The sequence below is a fragment of the Gasterosteus aculeatus genome, chromosome 20 (assembly GCF_964276395.1).
Source record: "Gasterosteus aculeatus chromosome 20, fGasAcu3.hap1.1, whole genome shotgun sequence".
Classification (NCBI taxonomy): Eukaryota; Metazoa; Chordata; class Actinopteri; order Perciformes; family Gasterosteidae; genus Gasterosteus; species Gasterosteus aculeatus.
This window is the reverse complement of record NC_135707.1, coordinates 6,512,036-6,521,923: the sequence shown is the minus strand read 5'-3', so window position 1 is coordinate 6,521,923 and position 9,888 is coordinate 6,512,036. Positions and strand designations below refer to the sequence as shown.

At 43.3% G+C, this 9,888-nt stretch overlaps 3 protein-coding genes across 9 annotated transcripts; 1 reads left to right on the top strand and 2 right to left on the bottom strand.

Annotated features, from left to right (window-relative positions):
• Position 1: 1 nt before the first annotated feature.
• On the top strand, positions 2-2,557 carry dnajc28 (DnaJ (Hsp40) homolog, subfamily C, member 28). Of its 2 annotated transcripts, none has more exons than XM_040166474.2 (2): positions 2-103; positions 952-2,557. In XM_040166474.2, exons 1-2 carry the CDS (start codon positions 38-40, stop codon positions 2,128-2,130), a joined length of 1,245 nt encoding a protein of 414 aa, XP_040022408.2. In that variant the 5' UTR covers positions 2-37; the 3' UTR covers positions 2,131-2,557. The 2 variants fall into 2 exon arrangements, with proteins under 2 accessions (XP_040022408.2, XP_040022410.2); XM_040166476.2 differs by having other exon boundaries at positions 59-255.
• Positions 2,150-4,339, bottom strand: LOC120811229 (uncharacterized). 6 transcript variants are annotated; one of them, XM_040166486.2, is made up of 3 exons: positions 3,505-4,339; positions 3,361-3,400; positions 2,150-3,046 (listed from the first exon to the last, which is right to left on the bottom strand). In XM_040166486.2, exon 3 carries the CDS (start codon positions 3,010-3,012, stop codon positions 2,590-2,592), a length of 423 nt encoding a protein of 140 aa, XP_040022420.1. In that variant the 5' UTR covers positions 3,013-3,046; positions 3,361-3,400; positions 3,505-4,339; the 3' UTR covers positions 2,150-2,589. The 6 variants fall into 6 exon arrangements, with proteins under 6 accessions (XP_040022420.1, XP_040022421.1, XP_040022422.1 ...); XM_040166487.2 differs by having other exon boundaries at positions 2,150-3,043; positions 3,505-3,603; XM_040166488.2 differs by having other exon boundaries at positions 2,150-3,043; positions 3,370-3,400; positions 3,505-3,592.
• Positions 4,340-4,486: 147 nt separating this feature from the next.
• On the bottom strand, positions 4,487-9,825 carry LOC120811221 (sodium channel regulatory subunit beta-1). Its single transcript, XM_078094770.1, has 6 exons — positions 8,690-9,825; positions 8,021-8,187; positions 7,369-7,603; positions 6,034-6,193; positions 5,401-5,454; positions 4,487-5,276 (listed from the first exon to the last, which is right to left on the bottom strand). Exons 1-5 carry the CDS (start codon positions 8,760-8,762, stop codon positions 5,409-5,411), a joined length of 681 nt encoding a protein of 226 aa, XP_077950896.1. The 5' UTR covers positions 8,763-9,825; the 3' UTR covers positions 4,487-5,276; positions 5,401-5,408.
• Between the last annotated feature and the right edge of the window lie 63 nt (positions 9,826-9,888).

The following is a 9,888-nucleotide window of genomic DNA, read 5'->3' as shown; positions in this document are numbered from 1 at the left end:
CGTCAACCGGGCAACAGGGGGCGGTAGAGCTTCTCCTATGCTTAGAAACCCACAAGTAGCAGAAGAAGAAGGTCCCGTATGTAACAACAACAAAAAGCTGCACGTAGGTCACCTCCTGCTAATGTTATTTATGGTTTTAAATTATAGTCCGTGTGAGGTTAACTTGGGTTCATGTGTAGTGTTCATGGCGTTAAACGTCTCGTTCCGTATTGACGTCACATTAGCTGACTTCCGGTCGGCTTTGCACTCAGTGAGGTCGGTCATGTAACGTTAGTTAATAAAAAATATATCTCAAAATGTGCATGTGCTGGGATAATTGTGTTATTTGGAAAAGGTCAAAATACAGCTGATATCCCATTTACTTTAAAGTGCTACTTATATTTGATTACTGTTGACACTTTCCTTCATGCAGAAACACTTGTTTGGAGTTTTATAAGTTTGCATAATTGAAGAATAATTTTTTTTTTTTCTAAATTACTCTTGGTAAATACATGTAATATACAGTTTTATTTGTATTGTCGCCATTATCAGCGGCATATATCCCAGTTTGTAGCAAATATAAGGGTAACAAATTCCGTTTTGATAAGTTAAAAGGAAAATATTAAATACTTGAAGGAGAAAATGTTTTCTTTTGCAAATGTATTTACACACACCGGTAACAAGTAATGAGGATGAAACGTGAAAAACACTGAAGCACCCTCAATAGTTTAGTTAATAATATTTCTTTACCCCCTCCTAGTTAGTTTGCATAATCAAACCATAGCCAAAATAAAAAAGAGGCTAAATGTGAATCCAAACTCCGATTGCAAAACATCTTTGTCTTACTGACAAAAGATTTGCTTTGTTATTTCCGTAAGATATCTCTTACCTGGCATAACGGATACCCTTTTGTGGGTATGATTTATATACGACTGCTTTTCTCTTTTTAATGTGTCTTTCTTAAATCCACAGCAGGTGGCCAACATGAGTTGCACATTTCACTTCCTGGTTTCCCGCAGCGACTTCTACCCCGGCCGCTCTCTGCTGGTCTCGTCTCGAGAGTCCCTGTTGTTCAGAGCGCTCAGCTCCATAAACCAGATCAGCAACAGCCTGCAACAAAGCTACAGGCTTCTGCAGCTATCCGACAAGGGCCACAGCAGTCCTGTGCAGGTGAAAGAGGCCTACCTGCGCCTCGCCAAAATCTATCACCCGGACTCAGGGGCTCCGACTGCGGATGCAGGGCTGTTTGCCAAAGTTGAGGAGGCCTACCGCGCTGTGCTGGCTCATCAAAGCAAGACTATTCAACCCGATAGGGGGATAGAAGAGGAAGATGAGGACAAGCCCAGAGGCGCAGCCTTTCCACACAGACACTACCTCAATTACGAGGGTGTGGGTTCGGGCACGCCCAGCCAGCGCGAGCGGCAGTACCGGCAGATACGGGTCGACCGGGCGACCGAGCAGGTTTTGAACTACCGGCAGAGGGAGCACGAGAGGGCGGCCGCCGCAGAGGGGGCGCTGGTGGAGCGGGACATCCGTCAGCGCAGCCGAAAGATCAAGATCACGCAGGCCGTGGAACGTCTGGTGGAAGACCTCATCCAGGAGTCCATGGCCCGAGGAGACTTCAGGAACCTGGGTGGAGCTGGAAAGCCCCTCAACAAGTTTGAGCACAACCCGTACGCTGATCCCATGACCCACAATCTCAACCGCATCCTCATAGACAATGGTTACCAGCCACCCTGGGTCGTCACGCAGCGCGACATCCGAGAGGCCGCGGCTGAGATCCGAAACAGGTTACTGGAGGGGAGGGCCAGGCTCGGTGACCCCATGACCCCCAAACAGCAAAGCCAGTGGGAGCAGCTCTGTGCGTCTGTAAAGGAGGAGCTGGCGAAACTTAACAAGACGGTGGACAATTACAACCTCATCGTGCCGATGCTCAACATGCAGATGGTTCACTTCAGTTTGCCGCGAGAGATCAGCCGCGCTGAGAAAGGAGCCCGCCAACACAGACTGGAGCAGCAGAGAGAGAGAGAAAAGGAGAAGGAGAGAAGGAGGAAGGAGGAGAAGAAACAAGCCAACTCAGTGACCAAGCATAAAAGTACCAAACAAGGCCTGATGACCTGGATAAAGAATTTGCTCAGATTGAAGCAGTAAATCTCTGAACAGAAAAGGATTTGAGAACAGTGGTTTATTCTTCTTTTTTCTCAATTTTAACTGATCATTACAGCGATACTTCAAACAGACTTGTGCACTTATTTCTAAAAACACTTAATCAAACCTTCTTAGTTCCACTCTGTTTCTGCTGTTATTGTCCAGACAGGGACTGTCAGTCAGCTAGATGACCAGTATCTGGAAATCATGATTCTGTAAAGTACGAGGAACTGCATGTGTCGATATCCAAAGATTACAGCATGGGATGTTTTTGTGATTGTTTTGTTTTTATGAAATGTATGATCTAAAATGTTTGATGTTACCAAGATGTTTCCATGAAACCGCTGATCTGAAAATACAACCCAACAAGTGTAAGATTTAAATGAAGATATAAAACCCTGACATTAAAGTAATCACAATCCTTGCGTTACAGAGTTTCACGTCTTTGAATGGCTGAACGCCTCATTCTAGTGGGCCGGCTGCTCCCGGGTTGCAGATGACGACGGGTCCCTCGCTTCTGGCCCCGCTGCCGGCGGCCTCCCCGTGCAGCGCCTGAGCCACGGCCCTGGATGGGGTCGACACCTGGGCCCAGTCCCGGGCGATGTACTGGTGGTACGGATCCTGAGAGCTCTCCAGCTTCTTGGAGCGAATGTAGCTGAGCATGATGCCGAATGTGAAGAAGCTGAACGTGCCGACCACCAGCAGCATGTACATCACGCCCTGGGACTCGGCCCGGGCCCTGGTGCCGGCCACGGGGTGCGAGGCCTGCTGGGGGGTGGGGTCCGGATTCACCTGCCAGGACGCTGTTCTTGTGCCGTTGAGGCAGTGCTGCAGGAAGGAGAGCAGGAGCGACTGCAGCTCGGTGGCGTTGATGGCGTGAGACATGCCTGACCTCTGCTGGACCTTCAGTGAACTGCTACTGAGGAGAAAACACAAAGAAGATTAATCACACAGGGAAGCACCCCCCGCCCACAAGATTTCGGCGGAAACTATTTCATTTATTATTATTATGTCAATATCAGACGGATTAAAAGGTCTTAGTTTGTGAGTTGGAGATTAATAGATGAGAAATTAAAATCAACTTTCATAGAATGAGTGTGAGAAAATGACCTCAAAAGGATTTAAAATACAACCCATTCATCCAAAATTGATAAGTACGGTAATATGGAACTTTTTGATATGATGATGTTATCATATATAGAAAATATTGTAAATATATTGTTTGAATATTACCAGGCAAACCTGAGATCGATATGCTCCTTTTCAAAGGGACCTGGGGGTGTCAGCAGAGTGCAGGTGATGTGATGTAGAAAGTGCGTCTCATAGATTACGTGTACATCATCATTCAAGCTTCGTTTTTGAGAAAGAAAAGCCTACCTCTCGAGGATCTCAGTTGCTGCAGCGACGGGCTTCAGCAGACATCGATAATGCCAAGTCATGTATCTCCAGAAGGACTAGAAGAAACTGGTCTCAAGCTAGACCCCCCCCCCCCCTCTCCCCTCGCCTTGGTCATAATGTGCCCTCCTTCTTGCTCAAGGTTCTACATTGAAGAGACGGGCAGCACGTTCTACTTGTCAACACTTTTAATGAAATGAGGAGGTCACAGGGCAAGGTCAACAGCATTCTGTAGTGAGGCAGTTGTGTACCGGGCTTGTACACTACTGGAGAAGCATGTTTTGGGGTGTGCATATATGATATACTGTGTATATATGAAGGACCTCGAGCCTTCTGCGAGTCACAAAAATCATTAGACAAATATGTCAAAGTCTTTTGTATTTATTACAAATACGAACAAGCCCACAAGTTATCAGTGACAAACAAATATTAAGATCTACTTGTTTCTATCATGAGTTGTGACCCAAAGCTGGTGTTTGTGTGTGTGTGCTTGGTTGTTTGTGTTGTCTCGCATGAACGTTTTTCAGGCGGTGCTAATGCCGAGCTGCAGAAGGAGAACAAGACGGCATTCAGACCACAGCTCAGACTAGATTGAGTTACAACGCACTCACCTCCAAATGTCCTCTAGCTCGTGTGTGTGTTTGTGTGTGTGTGTGTGTGAAAGAAGAAATTCTTTACTTCTCCAAATGTTTTATCTTGATTAACTGATTAGTTTACTTAATTAGTGAAAACCCCTACAGAGAGACGGATTCTCCAAAAATAATTGCAGAAAAAACATTCATCAACATTTTAAGATATGTTCATAAGTTTCTCGGAAATAAGTCGGGGTGGAAAAGCATGAAAAACTCAGTTGAGAAATCTAATCAACTCGGATGGGTTAACCTTCGTACCACTGTACTAATATTCTGTGGTGGGTTTGGCAGAAAAAGCAAAGTCAAGTAATCAATCATGGAATTTCAAAATAATTTAAGCAAAATATATTTAATAAAACACACTAAACATAATTAAATTGGTAATTAAATGTTCTAATATCACAATGTCAGGGTTTCCCTTTCAACTCTCACATTAAAATCTCAAGATATGAAGACTTTGTTGGGTACGGAGAGTCACATGATTTACATTGAAGGGCTCTTATTCTGTAATGAGACATCGGTAGTCCAACACTAAACCCAGAATGTGCACCTCAGCCCAGTAAGCCGCCAGTTTGCACAAAGCATGTCATTAAAACTGCTTCTTTGACAATACATATTTCTATTGATACTAGAAGTGGTCCATAGAACTGAGGAATACTGATAAATGATTAGCTTTTGTATGATTAATTAGTCAATGAATTGATTAGTTTGTCATATAGGAAATTAATGATGTCCATTTGAGTAACCGATTAACAGCTTATACGTCACAGCGTTCCATTTTTGTGTTGTTCACTTTGGACAAAATGCATTACCCAAAAGGAAAATGTTGGTCTGTAGTAATTTGACATTGCATGTGCACAACGTTAATAAAATAAATCATATTTTATTTAAAGATACATACATACATAATCAGTGGAATTAATCGTCCATTGGATTCCCAACACTGAAGGCATTGTTTATTTATATTTTTTTCAAATTCACAAATTTGAAACGTTGAATACTTTAAAGGCCTTTTCTCAATCCTGCAGGTTGCAAATGTCTCAACCTGTCATGCTGTGATCGCCTCTTTGTTAGCAAAATAACAGTTATGAAGCTTGACTCTTGCAGAGATGATCTTATTACCTGTAAGATTCAAAATAAAAAGTACAAAAATCCAACAGTAAAAAAACGTGCATTCCCATGCTTTATATTATCACATTTTCCTGAATCAGATCTTGTCATGATGGTAAAGATGAATCTAACTCACCACTGACGTCACTCTAGCTGCACCCTGTCACACATGTCTTTAGATTCTAACAGCCTGCAAATAAAAAAATAAAAGGAAACTTATTTAGATCTGAGAAACAGCATCCGGGATGTAACAGTTATTCAAACGGTACAAAGTATTTTTGCTAAATGTAGCTGATGGTGATGCTGACTACTTTTTACAAATAAACCATCACATATAAAAAGTCTGGATTCTTCCATTCTCAATTTAAAATAAAATTGATGAAGACTCCATTAACCATACATCGTCATTAACAAATAAAACCATCTCAGTTAGTCACCATGAACATAACTGGCAATTTACTTTAATACGCAGTAGAATGAATTCACTTCATTGGTCCAATTAAAATACCCTCACAAACAGCTGCGGACTTTAACGTACTGTATATTTTAATGATGAAAATACTTCACAATGAAACTATAATCCGATATATTTATCTTATATTTAGATTACAGATTTTTTATTTTTCTGTAACATCATATGCAATCACTTCCTGCACAACCCTGCATATGTAAAGTACACTACTGACTCCAGTATATTGATTAAAGGCTTACCAATAGATCTATAATGAATCCCCTCAATAATTCATCACATTAAGGACGAACTACTCACCCTGCCTGGGCCTTGAGAGCTTTACGGGCGTCACGAGCCTCTTGCTCTCCCGAAATCTTCTTGTAACAGTAGATCAGAACCACAGCGAGCCACAGCTGCAGAACCACGATCAGCACGTACATCATGATCTCTGAGACCACCTCGGTCAGCTCCCGATTGGCTGGGGAATAGCAACCAGCAGTTTAAGCAGGTGTTTGGAGCTGCTCGTGTTCATCTATTTATTGACCAGGATACCAGGATGTTAATGAACATTGCGGTTTCCTCTTCAATGTAAATGTGCAGGACTTCGTCAGAGAGCTCATTCTCGTCTGTCGGCCCCCGGCAGGTTTACAATTAAGGGGCCTAATATTACAAGTACAACTCAACACTGTAACAAGGCAGAATATGAGACCAAATACGGAGCCGTGAGCGCACATGAAGGCAGCGGCAGCGATGAGGTGGCACGATTACTCGTGATTGCAGGGCTGGTTTGTGTTGGGCAGCCTCCTCAGTTTTTGTTTAATGCCTTTTCTAAACACGAGGAAGAGGAAGACTGGAAGACTGTTCCAGTGGTGGACGGGTCTCACTGAGAAGACTGTTTTACCCAAACGGGATTTCAGGGATGCAAGTCAAGGTCTGTAAAAACATTGGTAGTTGACTTTTATCCCTTTTCGTAAAGGACTCACATAGCCACACAAATAGTAAAGCACACAATCTGATGAAGTACTGAGAAACTGTCCTTGACAGGTCCCTCTCCTCCGTGTGTTTCCTTTGGCAATGTCCTTCTCCTGAGAGATCGGCTGTTTGACAGAAGCAGTGGAATGAAAGCACAGTTGAACTTTTTTCACCAGGTTATCATCTCATGTTACGCAGATAGTCCTCTGGATACACACTGATTATTGGTGTAACTTTCAAAACAAAACTGAAGTCAGGCCGAGAGGACGGGGACGCCGAGGTCTTAAATATATGGCGGTAGGACAAAATGTTCTCAGGAAAAAGGTTAGTGCAGTTTACGAAGGGATAATAAAAGAAAAATCCAACTTAAAGCTAGTAGTGGATTGTATAGTGTACTTACTAAATAATAGTTGCTTATTATTTACGTGAGTCTCTCTGTTTATTGTCTTTTCATGCAACTCCACCTTATTTCAGAGGGGAATCTTGGTGAACGTTACCTCTTTAGTCAGTTACTTTTTGGATGAAGGTATTTCATATAAAGTATGTTCCTATTTCTTTGGCTTTAGAAGCCTGGGATCAAATCCATTCATTATAGCAGTTGTTCCATCAACCGTTGACTTCCAAAGGAAGATTGTAGAAAAATACAAACTAGTTGCGGGAGAACAATCTCCCCCGCCTTACCTACAGCCACCACGGTGAGCTCCACCTCCTTCTCCACGAGGACGTTCTCGTCGTACTGCGGCAGGAAGAGGGTGCGGTTGATGGAGCAGCGGAACATCCCCGTGTCATTGAAGGTCACGTTGAGAATGTAGATGGCTCCTATCTGAATGTCGCTGGTTTTCGTCCCGCGCCACTCCAGGCGGTCGCTGAAGTCTTCGTGGAGGATTTCGGCGCTGGGGTGGTCATAGTGGAAAATCTAAGAAGGGGTTTAGTATTTCAGGAATGTTCCTGTAATTGGAGGGAAGGCTTTAATGTCTCTATGATACACATCCAAAACTTCCTCTATACTGCATATAATAATATTATAAATGAGACAATGTAGCATGTTCTAAAACATATAAATTACAGGGATCTGACAAGGGACACATACGTGAAATAGATAAAAAGTAATTAAGACAAAAGGCCTCATAACAGGCTTTTCCATCTGCAATAATTCGTCACGTCCCAGTTTCAGTATCAAGAAGCCTTGACGGTAGAAGAGAACCCTTTTAATTCAGAAACTTCAAACCACATGTATGTATGTATGTATGTATGTATGTATGTATGTATGTATGTATGTATGTATGTATGTATGTATATAAGAGCCCACACGTGTGGGAGGGGGGGGACTCACATGTCTGAACTCCTCCTCTCCCGGCGGTTTGAAGTGCCAGTCCACGGTGCTCTGGGCGGACACCTCCTCTCTCCTCTTACAGGAGATGCAGCCCAGCAGGAAGCCTTCTCCCGCCACGGCTTCAGTCAGCGAGTCCACCTCCGCACAGGCGCCATGGCACTGAGGCGCTGAGGAGGGAGGAAGAAAGGTAAAGGACACAATGGGGAAGGGGAAGAAAGAGACGACGAACATGCCGGTGTGTTACTGTACGGAGAACTTTGCAATCATCACAAATTTGTTTCCCTTGACGGAAAGGTGAAATGTATGATTTTAAAATACAGTTCTATCTATTCAGAATCAGAAGCCATTACACATATGTTACACAGAGGAATTTGACGTGCATTGGTGGAATATAAGAATAGAGAAAAGAAAATATACAAGCAAGAATTGCTAAACAGCTTTACAGTGTTAATGAAATGAAGACAAAGAAAAAAAGCTGAATCATCGACAGCTTTAATAAAAACGCACTTTACAGTCTATTAAAACTCTCCATTACGGTGCTTAAAATGCAGACCTTTAAAAACAAGTTAATAATAAAATTTCATTTTAAAATCTAAACCCTAAAAAGAAAAAAAGTATGTAAAACTTTGTCATGCACCAACGTCAACAGCTTCTCGCTGTTGTACTTACCTAAAAGATTGAAGACAACCAAAAAGGCGACGAGGAAAATCATCTCTGCCTTCCAGCTGTAAGACGGAACCATGAACTCTCTTTGACGTAAACCTGTGGCGTTTAAGATGCCATTACTGACAGAATGCCTCTGGACTTGACCGTGGTTCTTTTGCCGTCGAGTTTTAAGTCTCCCATGCGGTCCCGTCTGACTTTAAGGCAGCTATAATTAGAGTGTGTGAATCCAGAAGAGTTGGACGTTGTGAAAGGAAACCGGAGATGTGGACACTGGATCCACGGCCGCAGCTCCACCGCCTCAACACGGACCACAAATAAGTTTGGGTCGGTCCCCTTTTCGGCCAACTTTCGCCACATCCCCCTAAAAGAAGTATGTGTTTTTTCCTTTTTAGTGGGTGCTTATCTTTGGCGAGATGCACTGTGTTTGTTACCGGATAAAGGACAAAGCAGCTGGTCAGTTATGCAAAATCGTTCCAGGCAGGGATTTGTTTAACAAATGTTTTCAGACAAACACGCTGTTAAAGTGATAGCCACAACTGACTCAAACCATGCAGGGCTCTGATCTCCTGTCTCTGCCCACCGGTCAGAGGTCGCGATCAGCTGTAGGGGGATTTATGTTTTTGCTCAAGGGAGCCTCAGCAGAGAAGTGTTTGCTGCAGTGTTTTCTGTCATTCGATTCGAGTGTTAGCATCTTGTTGATTCAAGTCCGCCTTAATGTATCACTGACCCCCTTTTCTATTACTGACCAGACGCTCTCGCCGCCACAATCAGTCTGTTGCTACTGTATATTAACGGACTAAACAGAAAGTTAACAAGTCTAATTCATTCTTTATCAATCTTGTTTGGTAAATCACCCAAAAATGAATTGGATATCAATGAGGAAAAACGGGTTTTCATCTCCGAATGCTAATTTCCATTAATCTATATAAATAAATCACTCACTCGTTTAATTTCCCTCTGGTTCAGTTGCTAAAACCCTAGAAGGAGCCGTCTCCCGACGGCACCGCCTCTTTTTCTCATCAGTCTGGACGTCCGCCGTCAAAGGGTCTGACAGTCAGTCAATGCCAGAAAGACGAGGCCGCCGAAGTCAAGGCCGACCAAACAGACATTGACAGAAGGCCTCGACTCGCCTGCTGACTGCAGAGATCCACGTGGTCCGTACAGTCAGCAGGCCGACCTGATGAATGCGACCATGCGGTACC